The sequence below is a fragment of the Argopecten irradians genome, chromosome 1 (genome assembly GCF_041381155.1).
Source record: "Argopecten irradians isolate NY chromosome 1, Ai_NY, whole genome shotgun sequence".
In the NCBI taxonomy this organism is placed as follows: domain Eukaryota; kingdom Metazoa; phylum Mollusca; class Bivalvia; order Pectinida; family Pectinidae; genus Argopecten; species Argopecten irradians.
In genome coordinates, this window is record NC_091134.1 from 47,271,924 (window position 1) to 47,293,562 (window position 21,639).

General features: G+C 33.0%; 2 protein-coding genes across 4 annotated transcripts; both read left to right on the top strand.

The window, feature by feature from the left end:
* The first annotated feature begins 838 nt into the window (after positions 1-838).
* Positions 839-10,813, top strand: LOC138330327 (organic cation transporter protein-like). 3 transcript variants are annotated; one of them, XR_011209557.1, is made up of 10 exons: positions 839-3,480; positions 3,855-4,065; positions 4,561-4,664; positions 5,137-5,291; positions 5,591-5,759; positions 6,044-6,262; positions 8,178-8,404; positions 8,927-9,107; positions 9,376-9,527; positions 10,042-10,813. XR_011209557.1 is itself a non-coding variant. In XM_069277881.1 (10 exons), the coding sequence occupies exons 1-9, from the start codon at positions 3,338-3,340 to the stop codon at positions 9,529-9,531; spliced, it is 1,560 nt and encodes a 519-aa protein (XP_069133982.1). In that variant the 5' UTR covers positions 839-3,337; the 3' UTR covers positions 9,532-9,546; positions 10,042-10,813. The 3 variants fall into 3 exon arrangements, 2 of the variants coding, with proteins under 2 accessions (XP_069133982.1, XP_069133973.1); XM_069277881.1 differs by having other exon boundaries at positions 8,927-9,102; positions 9,376-9,546; XM_069277872.1 differs by having other exon boundaries at positions 842-3,480; positions 8,927-9,102.
* A 2,857-nt stretch (positions 10,814-13,670) lies between these two features.
* Positions 13,671-21,242, top strand: LOC138329271 (organic cation transporter protein-like). The gene is made up of 8 exons (XM_069276173.1): positions 13,671-14,808; positions 15,499-15,653; positions 16,110-16,278; positions 17,336-17,554; positions 18,847-19,076; positions 19,737-19,912; positions 20,382-20,533; positions 21,095-21,242. The coding sequence occupies exons 1-8, from the start codon at positions 14,744-14,746 to the stop codon at positions 21,240-21,242; spliced, it is 1,314 nt and encodes a 437-aa protein (XP_069132274.1). The 5' UTR covers positions 13,671-14,743.
* Positions 21,243-21,639: the final 397 nt, after the last annotated feature.

Sequence of the window (21,639 nt, forward strand, 5' to 3'; positions counted from 1 at the left end):
ATATGTTCCTCCAATTCGTAAGAAGAATCTCTTCTAAAAATGTACTCATGTTTCATTTAACTTTGGTACATGGATATTTTTAAAAACCAAATTTAAATCAACATTATTTTATGAAGTGTCTTTACTGCTATAAAATGTGCATTTTCTTGTAGAATTATTGTATTTGACACCTCTCATGCCATGTTGTTAGGATTACACCTGGCTATAAATTATCCTTTTGCGCAGTAACATCGACGTGCACTTGTATTACACAGCCATCATGGGAAACATGGCATACATGTAAGTTTGTAATCCTGATGATTAGTAGCTGCTATCTTTAGCTCCATCATATCAGAGTATGAAAGAGGAAAAAAGAACCAGAGAAAAGCACCACACCGTATAATTGTGAGAAGTGCGTCATCCTGGAAAGACACATTCAAAGAACATATTGCCGCAAAACACAACCAGGTAACGCGTCAAACTTGTAAAATATGTACCATACATTATTAGATACATGTACAGGTCACATCTATCAAAACACAAGGCAACCCATTGATAAATAGATACTTCATACTTTCAATATTTATTGTCAAGTTTTTCATTTTTTGTTATCATGTTTATGTTCATAGTTTTAGAATTGTTACTTTATTCACCTCCAGTGGAAAAGACATGTTATCGTTGTTTTTTATTTACAGATGAGCGTTTTGTTATATTTAAATATCGAAGTATGTTATACCAATTTATTAAAGATGCTCCACCGCTGACAAATGGTATTTTTTTCACTATCAAAAACAGGAGCAGACGATTAAGTGTTTTTCTTCAGTTACAAATGTTACTTACTTTACATCATTACCACCGTTGAAAAGTTTGAGTTTCTAATTTTAATTCAAGTTAAAAATATGAAAAATAATTAATTGCATCCCGAAAAAATTCCGTGACACTATATCCTATATGGAATGATGTACTGATTGCGCATGCATCAAAGGAAAATAAATTATTTATTATTATTTTTTTGTGTTAATTAGACATATATACACGATTAAACACCAATTATGGTTCAAATAATGAATATCATTTATGCTCTGTCGGCGGTGGAGCATCTTTAACATTATTCTCTCCCCCGTGATTTTATCTACAAAGTGAGACGGACGAGGCCTGTTGATGAATTAAATTACTTCTTTTACGTTTGTAAAAGCTGTTAGGAAAATAGATATATTTATGTTTTTTTTTTTTTTTTAAATTTATGATTTAAACATTTTTATCAAATAGATATATTAATGCTGTCCTGCAAGTAGGGCGTAAGTATTGTATCTGCTGCTCCTAATGCATGATAGTAGAAGGCGACTAAATTTAGGATATTATCTTATCTCTTTTCCCTAACTAACTCTACTCTCTTCTACCTGTGAGGAAAGCTTTTGGTTTTGTCCTCTGGCCGTGACACACTATGGTCTATAAAAGTGGCAGTTTCTGCTGCTTAGCGCACCTTATTGTACACCTGGTTCGTCCGTTGTCAGCTGTCTATTGCTTCAGTGATATAGTGATATAGATATGATAATGAAAATGATGATGAGGTGATGATGATGCTGATAATCATAATGGTAATAATGGTAAAATGATACTGAATGGTGATGATTTATGTGAGGGTTAATTGTTTCATTTTCATTTATTTATATGCAGAAAAGGTTTTGAATAAATAAACAATTACAAAAAAAAAAACAAAAACAAAAAAAAATTAAAATAAAATAAATTAAAGATGTTCCACCGCCGACAGAGTATAAATGATATTCATCATTTGAACAATAATTGGTGTTTAATCGTGTATATGTATGCCTAATTAACACAAAAAATAACAAAAAAATAATTTATTTATCCTTTGGTGCATGCGCAATCATTACTTCATTCTATATAAGATATAGTGCCACGGAATTTTTTCGGGATGCAATTATTTTTTTTTTCATATTTTTAACTTGAAGTAAAATTAGAAGCTCAAACTTTTTGATGGTGGTAATGGTGTAAAACAAGTAAGTATTGTAACTGAAGAAAAATTAAAAAAAATTGTCGTCTCCTGTTTTTGATAGTGAAAAAATACCATTTGTCAGCGGTGGAGCATCTTTAAATAAATCAGTCGACTTTTACGACCTTGCAATGGGGCAGCAGCCACAATTCTAACGCCCTACCAAAACTATTCCTAAGTAGTTATATTACATGTCTGTAAAAATAACATTTATAAAATGGTTTTATTAATTAGAAAAAACACTGTACGTATATGATAACTTTTTGTAACGCCAGGTGTATCCAAAAAGAATTCATATAAAGTGCATATATTTATGTAGATTTGCTTGCATATTTTTATCATTCATATACGCCTTGTATGTTATTCAGTTATAATGCAATTCTGTCAATTGTGTGATATGCATGCAAAATTAAAAGATAAAAGTTCTTAAAGCAAATTAACGATGTATAATTAATAAATGATGATGTAAGGTGATAATATCACAACGATATATATAGATATATATAAAAACAGAAAGAAAAAATGACACAGATGTCGTAAGTTCATGAAATGTTTTTAATTAATAATCGGCATCAACCTGCCGTTATAATATGCAAATATAGAATAGTTTTGACACAAAAGGTGCAAATTTGGCGTTTGTTTTACTACAATTCTAGTTAGAATAGTGGAAACATATTTTATATCTACTTTACATACTTCTATACACATATAAAGTTCATTCGCATGGATGTAAGCTATAAGTTTAAATACTTTTGATTTGTCATGCATCATATTTTTCAATTGGAATAAACTTTAATGGTGTTTGAAATAGTAAAGATAAAACTTTTAAAAGATTTATTGACAGCTAAGGGTAAACACAATCGCTTACACTACAGAAATGTTTATAGTGCTATAGTATACGTACGTGAGTTTGCATATCTGTGTAGCTAGAGACAAGAGGTAAAATAGACATCGTTACAGGGTGAGTATACTCGTATTTTTGTATGCATACAAATCTGTGTATGTGTGTATTGCACAATTTTGTACCACGAGACCTTGTATTAGGATCTGATTTACGTAACATTCTATACTATATGAGAGATGAAATACTATGTATATTAATATGTAAGGTATTAATGATGATTCTCTTTTACTGTCATTTTTATCGCTGTTTTACATTTTTACCACTGTAACATGAATGTATGATTTTCAAATGTAATTGATTTTGAATTAAAACATGTGATTTGGGAGAACTTATTTTACCAATGTGTGAATACTATCGACTACTGGTATTGTGAAACCTGTCGAAATTACACACGTGTGTATATTTATCTGTTTCAGTGTTTAAGAGCTAGTCCTTGTAGAATGCAGTTCGATGCCATTTTAGATATTGTAGGGGAGTTCGGATCTTACCAGAAAAGAGTTTATTTCTTACTGTGCCTACCTGTCATGTGTGTTTCAATGTACGATATCATCAGCGTTTACCTCATGTTTACGCCACTTCACAGGTAAAAAACATATGCACTAGATTAACATGTGTCGGTTACAGTTGTGCATTCATGGTTTGATCTTAATCGGACTCCGTCTAATTTTCTTTTCATCTTTGCTATTATTCTGACGTTAATTTTACCAACCAACCAACCTTTCGTTTGTAAATGATAACAAAGAAAGTACTTATCGTGCACAACTGTCAAATACTTTGTAAACTACAACGTATGCACTGCTTATGAAGAGCTAGAATCTATAAGATTTATGCTGTGGGAATGGGCCATATCTATATGATACATAAATGTTTTTCAACAAAAGGGAAGTTTGTTTTGTAATTGATGTGTTTAATCAACATATGTACATTTTTACAGGTTTTATTCTATTTTACAAACAGATGTTCCACACTTAATGCTGAAGATGTATATAATAATAATGGAAATACCATTCCATATGAAGTAAATATATCTGAAGAGTACAAATATGGAGAATGCTTTGTTGAAGCTATAAACAACAGATCACGTGCCCAGGTCAGTAACATCACCAGACTACCTTGTTTATCCTGGACCTACGACCAAACCGTCTTCACGTCTACGTTTGTATCAGAGGTATATTTTATATTTGTTTTATGTTGAGCTTTGAGCCTTAGCCGAAAAAAATATTTATTAATCATGGATTACTTTATATAACACAAGTACGACCTTTGTTGTATATGAAGACAATTAACCTTATATCTTTCCATAGCAAAATGCATTCAATAATCTTCGATCAGGTATTTTCCATGATCTAAGGACAATACAATGAAACTAAAGTTTCAATCCTCAGGGAATTTACAATGAGTGATAAATCTGATAACAAAACTAAAAGTGGTTGTTGATGTGGCCGAGATCTCTTCGCTTATATCACATAACCACCAAAAGTGTGGTGGCGCAATTATATCTCTTTTCACTTTAATAAGTTGTATATAATACGATAAAAGTTCAATCGTCATTATTGACCTGACATTATCTTTGTTGATAAAATCATATGAAATCTCATATATTGTATTTGTATTATCAGTTTTAATATATAACAAAAGTAAGATATACATGTTTCATTGCAAGCATAACCTGATATGTGACGACTCCTCTGTCTCGGCGTATATGCAGGTCGCTATGCATTGTGGGTCTATAGTTGGGTCACTCTTGCAAGGAATTATATCAGACAGGTAATAAGTATATACTATTGTTTTCTGCATCATTTCATCATGACGTAACATTGAGGCACTATTCGCTTCGTCATCTACGCTTATCTGATACCACGGCGTAATAATTGACAGAGAAACAAATGTCTAAAGAAATTTGACATATCACGAAGTAAAATTGAATTATAAGAAATATCGGGAATAGTTACGTTATTTATGGCGATATAACACCAAAGATCTTACGTTTTCTCTTAATTATTGGGCTAACCAAAGAATCGGTGTATTCTGATAATTAAACGCTTGCGTTTTAGTATGAGATGCTATATCTCCAGCCAGAGTTCGTCATGTTAGATCTCCATCAAATATTGAATATAATATATCATCTCTTATCTGTTCAGTTGTTGAACCTGTTTGATATACAAGATGCTTAATACTCAATATGGTAAATAGTACTTATATATTCAGTTTAAGATAATATTGATTGATTGTGTTTAAGATTCGGGAGGAAAACAACTTTCTGTGGAAGTACAACTATGGTCATGCTAGCTGGAGTGGGTTCTGCTTTTTCGACCAACTTATATCTCTTCACACTTCTAAGGTTCATTCAAACAATATGTTCTACCAGCATATACGTCACAGCCTTCGTGTTGGGTAAATAACGTATCAATTAATTCCTCTACGTGATAATGGTTTTTATCAATAAGTACATAATATAATGGAGAATAAATACGAATAAGTTATGTATAATTATATCCTGAAATTAGATAAGAATTTAATAAATGATCGTTATCTCGTCTTAACAATATACATTTAAATGAATGTCTTAACTCTTCCTTCGAAAAGTGGAATACATTTGTATGATTCCTGAAGTATTATTTAGTGTTAGATCAAGTAATATTTTCTTTCATTCGCAAATATCTTACCTTTTAGCATTAATGTTTTCTTTGTAGGCCTGGAACTCGTCGGTCCTTCTAAGCGACTGTGGACCGGGATTTTGATTAATTACTTTTACACTTTTGGCCTGATAATCCTGTCAGGGATTGGCTACGGTCTACGTAATTGGAAATATATCCAAATCGCGTGTTCTGCTCCAGCAGCCATATTCTTAGTTTATTGGTGGTAAGTCTTTATAGCGTATTCAATCCCCAAATGATGATGATTGATTTACAGTTCAGTTCAGCATTTACATTTTATAGCTATTTGTTCAAATCTTGCCCTTTTCTGACAGTATTTGGCAAAGAATGATATAGTTATTCAATAACATTTACTTTTATACTTAAACGGTAAGACTACATTAGGTTAATGGCCATAATATTATAGATAAACATAATAATCCTAGCTGTTTTAGAATTTACTACAATATATTTGGTACCAGAGCCATAACATCATGAATGTCTTTGTAGGTTAATTCCCGAATCTCCTCGCTGGCTCATTAGCCAGGGAAAACAAAAGGAGGCCATGAGTATAATTCTAAAAATTGCCAAATCGAATGATCGTCAGGACATTGTGACATTGGAACAACTGACTACCGATGAGGACGAATCTGTCGGCCAGCACAGAATATGGCATCTTCTGACAACGAGGGTATTGCTCTTGAGATCCTTAGTGATAGGGGCTAACTGGTAGGTGTGCAATCCATAATATTTTAACTTTCAACATAAGAGGGCAATTCATAATATTGATATCGGTGACATATATCAGAAATTGGTGTATTGAAAATTGTAAGTAAATGCATTGCTACAGATATTTGACGACTGACTGTCAACAAAACCGTCATGGTACTGTACGTATAATAATATTGCGTACACAAACGCCAGTATTTTAGATTTGAATGTCGTTAATGGCCGACTGTCGATTTGATAAGTACTTGAGCATCTTGATTTTTTTTATCATTTTTCATTTACAAACATTTTATGAATAGTTACAATAAAACATGTGCCTATCTTTATCGAAGTTATCAATATATATGGTTTTAGCAGTCATGGCGCGGCGTCCGTCGTCCGGCCGTCAACATTTCCTTTATATAACTACTAGTCATAAAGAAAAGGATGGATTTACAGAATATTTGATCAGCAACATCCGTAAGGAATATAAAAGTTTAACTAAATTGAGACTCTGATCCCCCTTGTGCCTGAGTGGCTGACCAATCATAGGAAATAGAGTACATGCATATAATTAAATCTAATGTGTCTATTAATCAGAGACAGCATCGGGGAATGGCAAAGACATTATGCATAAATGGCGACTCTGACCCCTTGGAGATGAAGGGGTGGGGCCCATCAGGAGAAATAAAAATAATTCATTTAAATTGCTATTCTTGAATAAAGGCGACCAATTGTCTGAATTATTTGATTTTCCCCCTCTTTTTTACACGAGACAAACCATTCGTTACCCGTGCCTCAATAAGGATCATAAGAAGTCTTTTTGTCACCTTTTTATCTTAAGCACATCTTAGGGTAAGGTTAAAATATGGCAGCATTGTATAATTATGATTAGAAAGTTACATGTAATTGAAAGTGGCCCTGTTATATAATGCTATCATTTTTTATTACTTTGTATTATACCATAATGAGAAAAAAAAAACAATAAAAAGTAAAGAAAATGTAATAAAATAATCAATGAAGATTATGAAATGATTATAGGTAAAGTAATATTTATTAAACTATAGCACACGTTATGAAAACAATAGTCCTAAATTTTAAATATTGGGAATTTACCATGTAACATGCAGAGGAGAATGACATATAACAAAAACCTTGTGTTGTAAAAAGACCTGATAAACGTTCAGAGTAATTAAAATTGTGAAATATTGGCAAATGACAAAATTAATTTCAACTAAATGAGGGAAATACAGTGCCTAATTATAAACAAATGCTGAACTTTAAGACTGTGGAGGATATATATAACTGTATGTATCATATTTCATTTCATAGATACAGGTAAATTGATAGATTTTAACTAAATTCTGTGGTTGCATTAAACTGCATACACTGCACTAATAGTATTACTGTAACATAACTTTAATCATATGTTCTGCATAAACGTCGTTTATTCTCGCTTATGTCAAACACAAATCTAAATACTGAATACGAATAGGAATGTTACGGTAACTAATGTCGGTAGATATATACCTATAGCAAAGCTTCTATGCGCCATATTTGACCAATTATGGACCTTTGTTGGGGTCCATAAGATGTTATACCGCCTCGGGAGAATTAATTAATATCTTTATGAAGGCGGTTTAACACTATATGGACCGAATGAAAAGTCATTAATTTTCATATTTGATATGTAGTTCCTTTGACGTATACTAATAAAAAGAAGAACTATGGTCATAGGACGTCACCCTGAAAAACTCAAGGAACGATGCTACAGAAGGAATAGTGATTCGATATGCTATATATCAAACCCCATAGAATCATGTGTTGGCCATGAGAATAGTGGGAAATCAGAGCATATCTTATATTCTTGTACATAAAGCACGACACAACGGGATACATAATTATTGAGATTCTAACAATTTGTTCCCTTGGTTAGGTTCGTGATCGCTCTTGCCTACTACGGATTCTACTTCAATGCTGGAAATCTAAGTGGCGATTTTTACCTGAATCAACTAATTTCTGGACTTGTTGAAATCCCCGCTACCTTCTTATTGTTACCATTGTTGGACACAATAGGACGTATGAAGCTGTTTATCCTAGGAATGTGTTTCGGAGGAGTGTTCCTGCTAACAACGGGTTTAGTTGAACTATTTATATCTGATAGTAAGTGTCTCTATTTTGCACAAAATCAGCATTTTCCGTTTGGATAACGCAGGTACTAAAATTTAAAAAAAATTGTGATATGTTTTGTTTTTTGTTATCTTCTTTTTTTCTCAGTTCTTCTCTCAAAACCAAATAAAACTTTTTTCGTGGTCTCGAGGTGTGCACATGACCTTTTTCTGGCATCAATCAAGATTGTTTGAACATTGTATCAAAGATTAGTATATAGATGTTTTGAGGGGTGGCGAACACAATTATGCCACTTTTGAATACTTTCGTTGTTATGGTAACGAAATATAGGCCTCTGAGTAGTTGAGGAATTTGACATCTTGATTTCCGCGACAAATGATATATAAGGGTTGTAAGGGATGGGAATGCAAGGGTACAACTGCGAAAGCGTTTTGAAGATCTATACAATAACTTGTTTCGATTGAGTTGGAGATAATCTCACGTATGAAATGAAATCACATTAAATTCCCTCATTTGACAATACTATATGGTAAGAATAAATCTTGTGTTATCCAGATATTACAACTGTCGTACTTGCAATGCTTGGTAAACTAGGAGTCACGGTGGGGTTTTCAGTGATGTATTTATGGGCAGCAGAACTATTCCCTACACCTCTCCGCAGCTCGGCAATGGGCCTTGGTTGTGCTTGTAGTAACATTGGTTATATATTGACACCGTATATTGTACAAGTGGTAAGGTACAGTGAAAATATGCATGCATAAATGCTTTAATGGTTTGTGTTGATTTGTTCTCCATGTGTCTGTAAAACGTTTAAACATTAGTAATTGCGATATAATACAAAAGATGCTTCTTCTAAAAATGTTGCATTCGAGATATCTACATAATGAATAAATCGTAATAAATATACCAATTTTGATTTTACTTTTATCCCAGGATGACTCGAACCTTGTTTATTTATATCTTTGCTGGGGTATTTTTTCCCGAAATTATGACTTATATTACAGACGTCTAGTGTATCAACCTTGGAAAAAGCTCTGCCGTTGTTGTTAGTCGGCGGGCTATCGTTGGCAGCCTCATTCATGACCCTACTGTTACCAGAGACGGCAAATGAAAACCTTCCAGAGACGTTACAGAGAAATCGCCGTAAACCAAAAAGGTAGATAACCTTATTGTGTGTAAGTGTAAAACATATATAGCCAGCGTAAACACGAGCTGGATATTTGACCTCAGTAGCATTAGATATGTTTGTCCTTTCAGTAGGTTTCGGATGTTTTTGTGTCCTAGTAAAATGTATGGTCGTTTATGTTTGGCAGTTAAGTGAAGTTAATTTGCTACTGATTATATCTGAATGACCCGACAATTATTATATACTTGACAAGTATGTTTATCAAAACTGTTTTGATGTATGTACATTTCCCGACCCACACGTAAATTGTCAGAAAAATATTTGAAAAAAATCATCCACCAAGCCCGACATATTTACTTTCTTATTTAATCGTTTGACCGAAGTGAAAATATCTAAATATCCCCCTGTTTTTTTTTACTTCAGTGGTCCCCAAAAAAAAATCAACATGTGAACACATAGAAATAAAAATAATAGTATAATTTTTACTATAATTGTATGAATGACCTACGACATATTATAATATTCGTTTTATTCTTTTATCTAGTTCCGTTATCATTACCGATGTCACCAAACAGGCGTTCCTTCTACAAACAGATCCCGCCATGACATAGTTTACAGACACTTCAAGATATCAGTGCTTACTGGACATATAGTCATGACGATAACAGTATTTAATATTGTATTCCTTTTAAAGCGAACATTACATTGGATGGTTTATGTGTTATATATAGAACTTATTGATGGTTAGTTTGCTTTAGTTTATTAGGTTTAACGCCCTATATAACAGCCTGTGTTATTTTAGGACGGCCTCTCTTTGTATCCAACGTGTTGAGCTCTATGGATGTCTGTAGGTTTTGTCATTCTGATTTAAATACAGATCGAAAGAATATCTCCGTTTAATAGAGGGTATGACAGCATAAGGGGTTACGTTCTGTCAAATACTTTACCGAATGGAGTGATAAAGCGTTTCTGTATTTTAATCAGATTGTATGTTTAGTGAGGCTGCGACATATCCGTGTTACTTCTACTTGTAATAGAGGGATTCTTGCCCTTTTTATAGTGCTATCTCACTGAAGCATGCCGCCGAAGACACTGACCAAGCACATCCATCCAGTCACATCATACTGACAACGGCCCCGATTTTGTATATGACGGGGCAAACGTGCGGTTTGAGTTGATTACCAACGAAACGTGTGTATGTTTTGTTTTAATTAATGTTTGTTAAATTCCATTGCATGTCAAATCTAACGAACTATATTGGAATCACATTATGTCATCCATAATGTGTGTAATAAAGATAGTCATATTATCATGAATTCACTTATTATCATGAATTCACTGTTATTCACATTTTCATATAGTTCATATATAGTGTCGCTAAAGCAGTGATTACCGCAATAGTTGTATTTCAATCGTCTTATCTTTTATGTCGATTCAGTATAGAATAGCAATATGTTATGATCACTCTAGTGTATGCTACTTATCACAGCAAGGTGAGAATTGCAGTCCGTTAGTCCCGGGTGTCTACGGTGAAGTGTCGCAGGAATGTATATTCACGTTCAACTAAGAAAATCATTAAAAGCAAGAAAAAATATGTGTGATGAAATAGAATTATTAATTACAACATAGACTTTATGTAATGTACAAAAATAATGTTAATGGTGGATTTTTATATGCTGAGGTGAAAAATATAAAGGCAGTAACTTTATAATATCACACAACTGACATGGATTTCTGTATAGATATTTCATTATAGGCATGAGAAAATATTTTACGGATGTAAAATTAGAATGCCTAAGGTGCCACTTTGTACTTTACTTTACAAATGATGTCTGTAAAGCTTTATATAGGGGCTTAGGATTACGAATGTTGATATGGATATGGGGAATCATATTAGTGGTGTTTAGTAATTGCAAGAGGCCCAATGGGTTTGTTTTTCTCACACTGCTCTTGTTCCTTCCTGTTCTTTGTGACAGTAACACGAACAAGTTTGATAAACACACTCATGTCATGACTTAATTGTTTACCGGTACGAACTCGAGATGAAATTTGCATGCTGAAAAACGAGAAACTTCCTTATGGACTATATCAACACGTATGATAGATGGGAAATATGATTTTGACACTAAAGAAATAACACTTAACCCATGTAAACATTCAACTTGGGTGTGGAAACTATATAGCATAGGTCCTATATCTCTCTTATTGATAATGGGGATACTATAACGCTATACGTATACGGATACGCATTTAAAGGGGGAGCGACCATTATTCATAAAACATTCCATAATTTCTATTTTTCGTCTATCTTATTCATATGTTATATACCAAATTGTAATTATCTCCTCTTCTGATCTCATAATATCTATCGGCCGCTGTGCAATGTAATACAATATAACGTTAACCATATGCTCCTCTCCTTTATTTAAGTATCACACAGTTCACACTATGACACAGGTACAACATACACTACAGCCCACCTTCGGAAACCCAACCACGCCCCGTTTATACACAGACGTCTGCATCTGGTTTTGGAAAAATAAAATATCCTACCCCAACTATATGAACAAGGTAAGACACTCCATGAACCGGAAGTTGAGGGTACGCTCCAATTCACTTTGAAATTAAACCAAATTTGACGAAAATTTTGAGTATCCGCTCGTTTAATCAACGTACCTTAATTAAGAATCCTCTTTTTGCAATGTATGCCAGATTTTGTCGTGAAGTTACGGTTTCTTTAATATAAAACAGGACACCAAGTAGCGGACGATGCATCAACTATGGAACGGAAGTTGATCTTTCAAGCAAGCAGTTAATCTGATTGGTTAATTAAATTAATTGACCAACCAGATTGCTTTGTGCAACTGCTCGCTTGAAGAATCGGAGTGTCTCACCTTGTTCATATAGTAGGAGTAGGTTATTACATTTTTATCAAACCAAAACAGACGCATATGGTTTATATGTGCGTATTCGATTGAGAAGGGTTCCAGAGATAATGATATGTTTATTGACACGCTAAAGAGTATTCTAGTTCTATCATGCAAATTACGGTAGTATGAGATAATTCTAAATTCAATATTCAAAATGCAGAAATAAAAAATATGAAATATTTTAAGAATAATGGTCGCTCCCCTTCCAATACATATCCGTATCCGTATGTGTATAATTACATCGTTTATTGTAAGTATCCCTATTAAAGTTAGCAGTCTTACATATAGCTGCGTTATTATAAGGCTTTGTCTTTATACCTATGGATAATTTTAAAGTCAATTTTGTTCAAACTTGTTCTAATGTTGTAGCATATGAAGTGTATAATTTGACATATCAAATAGAGAAATATTTGCTTTCGGGATATTATAATTTAGTCGTTGGTTGACAGTTCCATTTAGTCATGTGTCGACTTTGTTTTGGTCTGTCTGGTATAAATGACGCTTTACTACATTTTATTAATATGTTTTGTCGCCTATCAGTATCATATTCGTTCTTGATTAGAAAATATCCAATATTGCATGATATATGTATGTCAGTGTGGTATATTAGTGATGTGTCGCCTTTTGATTCCAGAAACATTTTTATCGTACTTATTGAATGATGCCGATAACAGGCAATCTAATAGTCAATCTGTGTTTATGTGGAATATTGAGTAGCAGCAGAAACTGTTTCTAACATAATTTACATGGATTAAATTGGAATTTTATAGGTTATATCACCGTTTTAACATCACGAACGGCTGGCACTGAATATATAAACAGCAACACTCGATATCAAAATACAACTTTATCTATGCCAATTAACATTACTGTTACGTTTCCTCAGTGCATATGATCGTAAAATGCAGTTCGACGCCATCTTGGAAGATGTTGGGGAGTTCGGACCTTACCAGAAAAAAGTTTATATTTTGCTATGTTTTCCTGCGATGTGTGTTTCAATGTACGAAATCATCGGTGTTTATCTAATGTACACTCCAGCTCACAGGTAAAACAAAATACATTTCATATGTATCGACATGTTTAAGGCTTTGAGCTGTCGTTTTGTATCGATATGTGCCAACTCATCACTGATTCCCCTCAAGAGTGAATTTAGTATCGATAGCCTATCTTTAATACTACAAGGATACAGGTTACAAGCATATTTAATACTACAAGGATACAGGTTACAAGCATATTTAATAACCTAAACATTTTTTTTTCTCTCTCGATTGAAGTACATGTATAAATATAACCTCTCCGCATTATACGTAAACATTATATGCGGAATCCTTTCTTTATTCGCTTAATGTCACTCATAACTAGGTATGTTTCTCATTAAAAAAAACCTGAGACACATTTATTAGCAGCTTTAATGTTTAACACCTGCGACGCTTATCATTTGCTATCGCCAATCCATCGTGATTCCGGTTAGTTGCATTTAGCTTTCGACTTTGGACTGTTTTTTTATAGCGCAGTTTCTATAACAAGTTGTTGCTTAATAATGATATAAATATAAACAGACCGTGTCTTGATTTTAAAAACGATATATGGCAAAAAGATATGTATGACGCAATGTGTGGCGGCTTCCATGAATGTAGATGAAACAAAATGATTACACGGTAAATAGTTAAAGTTATACGATAGACAATTTTCACAACGTGTAAGTGTTACGTATAGTGTTCACCTAAACTATCGTTAGTTCATTTTCAAGATTTGAAAATTAACTACAGAGAGTATGATAAACAGGATAGACATGTCCCGTGTTGAGACAACTCCATGCCATTACTTGTATAAGAGCTTGTTTTGATAAATTTCGGAAAAATATATCGAAAAAAATCATTTCCCTATACCATACATCATGATTGTAATACAAAGGAGACTTAACCTTTTATCCGTACGTGTCTTTTCAGCAGTGCGTATATATATGCTACATATGAACATTGGATTTTTATCGCTAATAAAAAAATGTTTCAGTCTCGTGGGAGCAAGTTATATACTGAAGTAATCGTACAGTACTTTCTTTCGTGGTTCAGTGGAGGTTTGAATAATTCCAAGAATAGTGCGTAGAAACGTTCGTGGTTAGCCGATGGAACAATAAATAACAATAATTTGTAAATGATCTTTTGACATTTTGGGTTCAATAGCAACCGTGCAAATAATGCTTAAATCGACACAACGAATTATTCATATTATACATTATAGAAATAAATTTTTTTTTTGGTTTCGTTTCATTGCAAGCACAACCTAGTATGTGACGATTCGGCAGTCTCAGCGTATATGCAGGTCGCTATGCATTGTGGGTCTATTGTCGGATCTCTCTTGCAAGGAACCATTTCAGATCGGTAAGAGTTTACGGTTTATCATTGTTCATCTTTTTTATCAGGATCATGTTGTTCAATCTGTTGTCATTTAGATATATTCACATTTCCGTTGCATGTTGCAGGGTGTTTTGATCGTACAAACAGTGTCAAATAAATATGAAAATATCATCGCATTTTGACGTACAATGTATCATGATAATTACCTGTGGAAAATCTGGTTGATTACTGGTATATGAACTGGATTTTATCAGATATTTCAACATGATAATTTAACTACCCATTTTTGTTACATGTTTTGTGACTACATGATCTGTCCTCAATATTAACGTTACACACTTTCATGAAACTCTTTTGAAACATTACCTCGAAAGAGTTTATTTGATATGAGATTGTATGTAACATATGTAACGAATCGGTGAAGATCGTCTACGTAAGGCAATTTCACAGATACTAACGTTAGGAAAAAATTTATTGAAGTTTTGTTTCTATTTTGTTGCGTTCGATATATATTTCTGAGATAACAGGAATAATAAGTATTACCCATAATTTGAAATAAGAAACAACAGGTCATATCAGCTTAGTCAAATATAACTTATTAATTACTGTTTACTAAGTAAGACTCGGATTATTTAATTCATTTTCAATGCTACGTTTTGAGTCCATCGAATACAAATGATCTTCAATGTTATTAATGGAATTTATTTATTTCAGATTCGGAAGAAAAACAACATTTTTAGGATGTACGACTATCGTTATGATATCTGGAATGTGTTCTGCTTTTTCAACCAATTTATATATCTTCACGATTCTAAGATTTATTCAGACAGTCAGCGCTAGTGGGATTTACATCCCAGTCTTTGTTTTGGGTAATTGTGCCTGCATATTATTGACGATTTATTGAAATCCAATTTCATACTAATAGATATATTATCATTAATTTGTTGTTAAAATTCAACAAATACAACATATATAGGAATGGATGGATACGTGTAATAATCAACATAGTTCTTGCTCTTTGACTTAATTATGAAGCATATCAAATAAAATATGTATATTGGACCTTAAATTTAAAGAATCCCTTAACATAAAATTCTCCATAGGAAAGTATTACGGATTTTAAGGAAGGTTCTTAACTTAATGGGTATTTCTTAACTCAAGTATTTTCTTTCATATGGAGAGTTTTAAGTTATGGAATTCCATAAAGCTAAGGGATGCTCGTCACACTGGGCCCTGTATATAAAAAAGTGCACCTGAATATAATTACCTGTGTCACATTCACTTTACCAACATGAAATGCTAGTGCTTTCTTCTATTTGGTACAGGGTTAGAACTTGTGGGTCCTACCAAGCGTCTTTGGGCTGGAATGTTGATGAATTATTTCTACTCCTTTGGTATGATCCTGATGTCAGGAATTGGCTACGGTCTACGTCATTGGAAATATATCCAGATAGCATGTTCTGCTCCAGCAGTTATATTCTTAACATATTGGTGGTAAATTCTCATTCATTTTGCTTATAAAAACAACATTGTATTTTGAAAAATACAAAAAGATCTACATTCCTTTTAAAGTAAATAGTCTGGGAAAGAAAGGCTAAAGCCGGTTAAAATATGTAAAAATATCCAGTATAATTTCTTATGATACAGAAAAATTAAATTTCACACCAAAATCGCTCTGCATGTCAAGACATCTTGAGACTGCTTGTACGCCATCGCCATGATATATGATAAAGGCAAGATTTTGCATATGTAACTACTGTAATCTTTAAAATTTCTTTGAAATTTCAATCATATGTGTATAATTGATTACGAGAATACAACAAATATTATGAAAAGCCTTTAAATAGTTAGTATGCACCAAAATTAATGAAATTTCACGGTTGATTGCGGCGTACAAGAAATCACCTCTTGAAAAACTAATATTTGCAATTATGAGAAAAATAAAGAAAATTGTGCGTTGATATTTGACACAATGATGTAAAATTGAATTCCTAATCTAACCATACCAACATTATTATCGTAGCTTGTTTTGTTGTCGAGTAATATGTAATAAACATAAATCCTGGTACGGGGATCGGGTACGGTATCGGGGACGGCGTACACGAAATCACCTCCACCGACATTAATTTATATTATAGGAATCTTAAAACGTCCTCCCGGCTGTCTATGTCCATGTTGACATTTACACGCAGCAATCGCTTTCAAAGAGTTGGGAGAATTTATTTTTAGAACTGTGCTAAATTTACATGGGGCCTTTCCATGGTTAAAACCGGACAACATAAGCAATAGTTGGCCGTCGTTTTGATATGTATGGAATTTGGAAGACCAATGGAGCTTTTAGACTGGGTTTCTATGCGCGACTATTCACTTTAAAGAGCTGTATGCAGTTAATGAATATTGTGATGTTGTCGTTTTATTTTGCTGTATAATATTTGTAGCTCTAACTGACAGAAAACAAAACTAATTATAATGTCAATGAACTGTGATTCAGCGCTATTGGAATCATACGTTTTATGTATATGAACTATATAAATCTGTGATATCACATAAGGTTGATTCCTGAATTCCCTCGATGGCTGATTAGTCAAGGTAAACAGAAGGAGGCCAGGAGTATAATCTTACAAATAGCTAAATCTAATGATCGTCAGGACATTGTGACATTGGAACAACTGACCAATGAGGAGGACGAATCTGTCGGTCAACACAGAATATGGCATCTTTTTTCTACGAGGACTATGCTATTCAGATCCTTGATAATATGGGCAAATTGGTAGGTATCGCTTTTGTGACAGTTTTGGATGGTCTGACGTATTGACGGACGTGCATAGAAAGTTGAATTATCCAATGAAATGTAGCAAAATTTAAAAAAGTCAATCATTAAGCTGCCGGGAAATGTCTTATACAATGTTTTTCAAGAGATTCGATCGCTGTTTTACTGCAAACTTTTTACATTTATAAATCAATAATTTTCTTATAATTTTCAGTTTCGACAAAATGCATATATACCAAAAGAACATGTAAATACGCTTGTCTTAAAAATACAGGTAAATCTGGCTAATAAGCATATTATAATTTAGGACATGTTGCGATTTATTCCATGCTCTACAATGTTTATTATCACAACATTGGTTACAATTTTCAAAATTAAAATGCACTGCTGTTACAGAACTATGTAATCCATTATGGCAACTTTAAAAACTCATTTATACGGATTGAATACAAAAGTAGAGAATGACTCTCGTATATCTCTGAAGCAGGTGCGTGTACTAACTGGTTGTAATATATACTCCATCATAATTACTCGATATCGTCATTAGGCTATTCATTTTATCTATTAACATAATTTTATATTTGTTTTTAAATACATGTATAACAAAAACATAAAGAGGCTTTTGGATTTTAAAATGAGAATGTAAAACGAGAGTAATAATTTTGTAGAGTCGCAATCGTATTTACCGTTAATGCTACACTTATCACATTCTGAACAATTTAATTAAAATAAACTAAATGTTACTTTTCATAACACGTGTCCTATCATGTTTCCCGCCGTCGTCCTAATTACCATGCGTTTGTTGACTATCACTAAGACGGCAACACAGCGAAATGAATCGTCACTGTCAACTTAGATTACGGACAGAAGCTTGGATTTGTTTGGTGGTGAAACCTCATCTTGTACCATCGATATCAATTAAGAAACCTATACTAGTATTTTGGTTTCACTTTCATTAGACATTTTCGAATTTAAGTTATTTTTCCGAGCTATGCAATCTATATTCAAATATATACAACATTCATTATGAACCACTCGATCACTAATTATTCATTTTACCCGAAATATTGTTAATAAGCCAGGTCTCATTACAGTTTATGTGCTTCGTTTTATTCCGTGACATTTACATTCTATTTACAAACTTATTTATCAGTAAGCCCCTGTTTTAATTTTTCAACATTTATCTTGTGTCTTAGTAAACAACAAAATATATACAATTTGAAAGTACTATTAATGATAGACAGAAGTAACACATTTTTAATGACAATAAACTATATCTCTTTGTTATTAAGGTTTGTGATATCACTTACCTACTACGGATTCTATTTCAATGTTGGAAATCTAAGTGGCGATTTTTACCTGAATCAGCTAATTTCTGGACTTGTTGAAATCCCAGCTACCTTCTTGCTTTTACCGTTATTGGACACAATCGGACGTATGAAGCTTTTCGTCCTTGGAATGTGTTTCGGAGGAGTGTTCCTTCTTGTAACTGGCTTAGTTGAAGTGTTGTTAAGAATTAACTGTGAGTATTTTGCAATTGTAAATAGAAACTACCTATTAAAATTTGTTAACGTGTCTGTGTTCGTTGCTTATCAATGTCATTTCAGTTTCTACAAATTCCTGCAATTGATGCATACATTTTCCTTATGAAGAGCATGTCATTATTCATCACAAAGGATACACGTCATTTAATATTCTTTATTGCTTAGATATGTGTTTATCCTCTTACAATATATAAATTGGAACCTGTTATAAATAGAGGGTCTTATATATGTGAGTGGTTTGAAGATGATACTCATCATTTGAATAACATTCGGTGTTTAATCGTATATATATATATATGTATATATTTATGTCTAATTAGCACAAATATACAGATAAAATAATCTATCTTGCTTCTGGTTCATGCGCAATTAATACTTCATTTCATATAGGACATATGCCACGGCATTTTTTCGGGATGCAATTCATTATTTTTAATAGTGTTATCTTGAAGTTAAGCTAGAAGCTCAAACTTTCAATGGCGGTTATGGTGAAAGGCAAGAGTAAGTTTTATGATTTAAGAAAAATACCAATTCTTCTCCTGATTTTTAATTGAAAAAAAAACATATTTGTCAGCGGTGGAGCATCTTTAAATACATTGTATGTATTTTCTTGCATATGTGTTTTATATTCTAAATAGATGTAGTTACCGTCACACTGGCCATGCTTGGTAAACTAGGAGTTACGGTGGGATTTTCAGTGATATATATATGGGCAGCAGAACTATTCCCCACACCTCTCCGCAGCTCGGCGATGGGCTTTGGATGTGCATTTAGTAACATTGGTTATATTCTGACACCGTACATTGTACAAGTGGTAAGGTTCATTATAGTTAAGGCTAGGGAATATTTTCTCTGGGTCACTTTTGTCTCAACATCATTCTGTTTGAAAAGACAAAACGCACACTTCAAATAATACATGTAGTTAAAATATGCATAAAACAATTGAATATCATTCCTTCTTTTGTTATTTTACCCGCAGTCGCAATGACTTTCGACTTTCGTTTAAATATATGATAAAGATGCCTTTATTTGTCTCCCCCATGATTCGATAGAGTAAATACTTGAATGATGAGTAATTATTCTGCAGGTTTGAACATTAAGACAAGTTCCTAAACAATGGAATTCATTGAATACCGACATAAAACGTTTTGGTAGTATCCATCATCTTATTTCTCGAAAAAAACTTAAGTCAATTACTGACTTAACTAAATTTAATTCACATGAGTTACATAAGGAGAAAAACCAGGTCCTTACAGCAATTTGTAATGTTTTATACCTTGCAGACGTCCCGAGTGGCGGTCTTTGGAAAAGCTCTACCATTGTTACTTTTCGGAGGCCTGGCGTTGGTAGCTTCATTCCTGACTCTGCTGTTACCGGAGACCACAAATGAACGCCTTCGGGAGACGTTACACAGTGATCGTCACAAACGGAAGAGGTAATATGTCGTCAAAGTATGTAGATCATATACATGTAAGTTATGCTACAATTTAACTTGTATAATGAGGTGCTAGACAATGACCTTGAACTGTATTTCATAATGATTTTTCGAATTTGTCATTATACCTGAGACCACAAAAGAACGCCTTCCAAAGACTTTACACAATATAACATATACGTTTTCAACAAATTGAAAAACAAAAAAAAAAAATTGACTACATAAAGAGGTGTTGTTAGGCTTTACTCTATAAGATTGAAGAAAAGTCAAATAAAGTGAAGAAAATAATTGTTCATGACCATCACATTACCCTTTGCATTTAATCTTTAGATATGTGGAAAGGCGAAAAGGAAACATTGAAACACTTATATCACAGCTTAACTGAACAGTGCTTGGCTTTTGGGTCAAGTCATGGCCCATTTCAATTGCGCTCGAAATGGTTTTAGATATCAAAAATGTGATTTGGTCATGAATTATACAATAACCAACATCAGAGAGGGATAATTATATTACTTTATAACACTCATTTGACACGTTCTTTTTTTTTTTTTTTTTATCCAGTTCCGTTATCACTACGTTATCACTACCGATGTCACCAAGCAGGCGTTCCTCCTACAAACGGATCCTCTCACGACATAACTCCCGGGCAGTCTTAAACATCAGTACTTACCGGACATGTGCACATAGGCCTGCGCCGTTTAGTATTTAATGTACTAAGGTTTTTGAGGTGCAGGAAATCAAATTGAGAGCTCGTGTTGAATTAAAATGTACTGTGTGCAAATCTTCTGTATTTGTGTTGAATAAAGTTGAATGAATGGTCATGAATATTCCGGAGATTTATTATTTGTATCTTATAATACATTAGTTTTTCTGTGGTGAAATATGATAAAATTCGTTGTAAAATATAATCAATGACTGCCATCTCCAAATTATTTTGCATTACATTGTATCACTATTAATTTATTATTATACAGAAGTAATAACGTTTTTTGTGCCTTGTTTTGTCATACAGAAGTAATAACGTTTTTTGTGCCTTGTTTTGTCATAGAAGGGGATGTTCTAAAATTGCAAAACATTTCAAAATTATCGAACGTACTAGAACGAAT

Bases quoted from the DNA above. Each gene is read 5' to 3' on its own strand.
- LOC138330327 (XM_069277872.1), top strand. From the start codon at position 3,338: ATGCAGTTCGATGCCATTTTAGATATTGTAGGGGAGTTCGGATCTTAC. The intron at 4,066-4,560 runs GTATATTTTATA...TTTCATTGCAAG, and splicing joins CGTCTACGTTTGTATCAGAG to CATAACCTGATATGTGACGA. The intron at 4,665-5,136 runs GTAATAAGTATA...ATTGTGTTTAAG, and splicing joins CAAGGAATTATATCAGACAG to ATTCGGGAGGAAAACAACTT.
- LOC138329271 (XM_069276173.1), top strand. From the start codon at position 14,744: ATGCAGGTCGCTATGCATTGTGGGTCTATTGTCGGATCTCTCTTGCAA. The intron at 15,654-16,109 runs GTAATTGTGCCT...TATTTGGTACAG, and splicing joins CATCCCAGTCTTTGTTTTGG to GGTTAGAACTTGTGGGTCCT. The intron at 19,913-20,381 runs GTAAGGTTCATT...TATACCTTGCAG, and splicing joins CACCGTACATTGTACAAGTG to ACGTCCCGAGTGGCGGTCTT.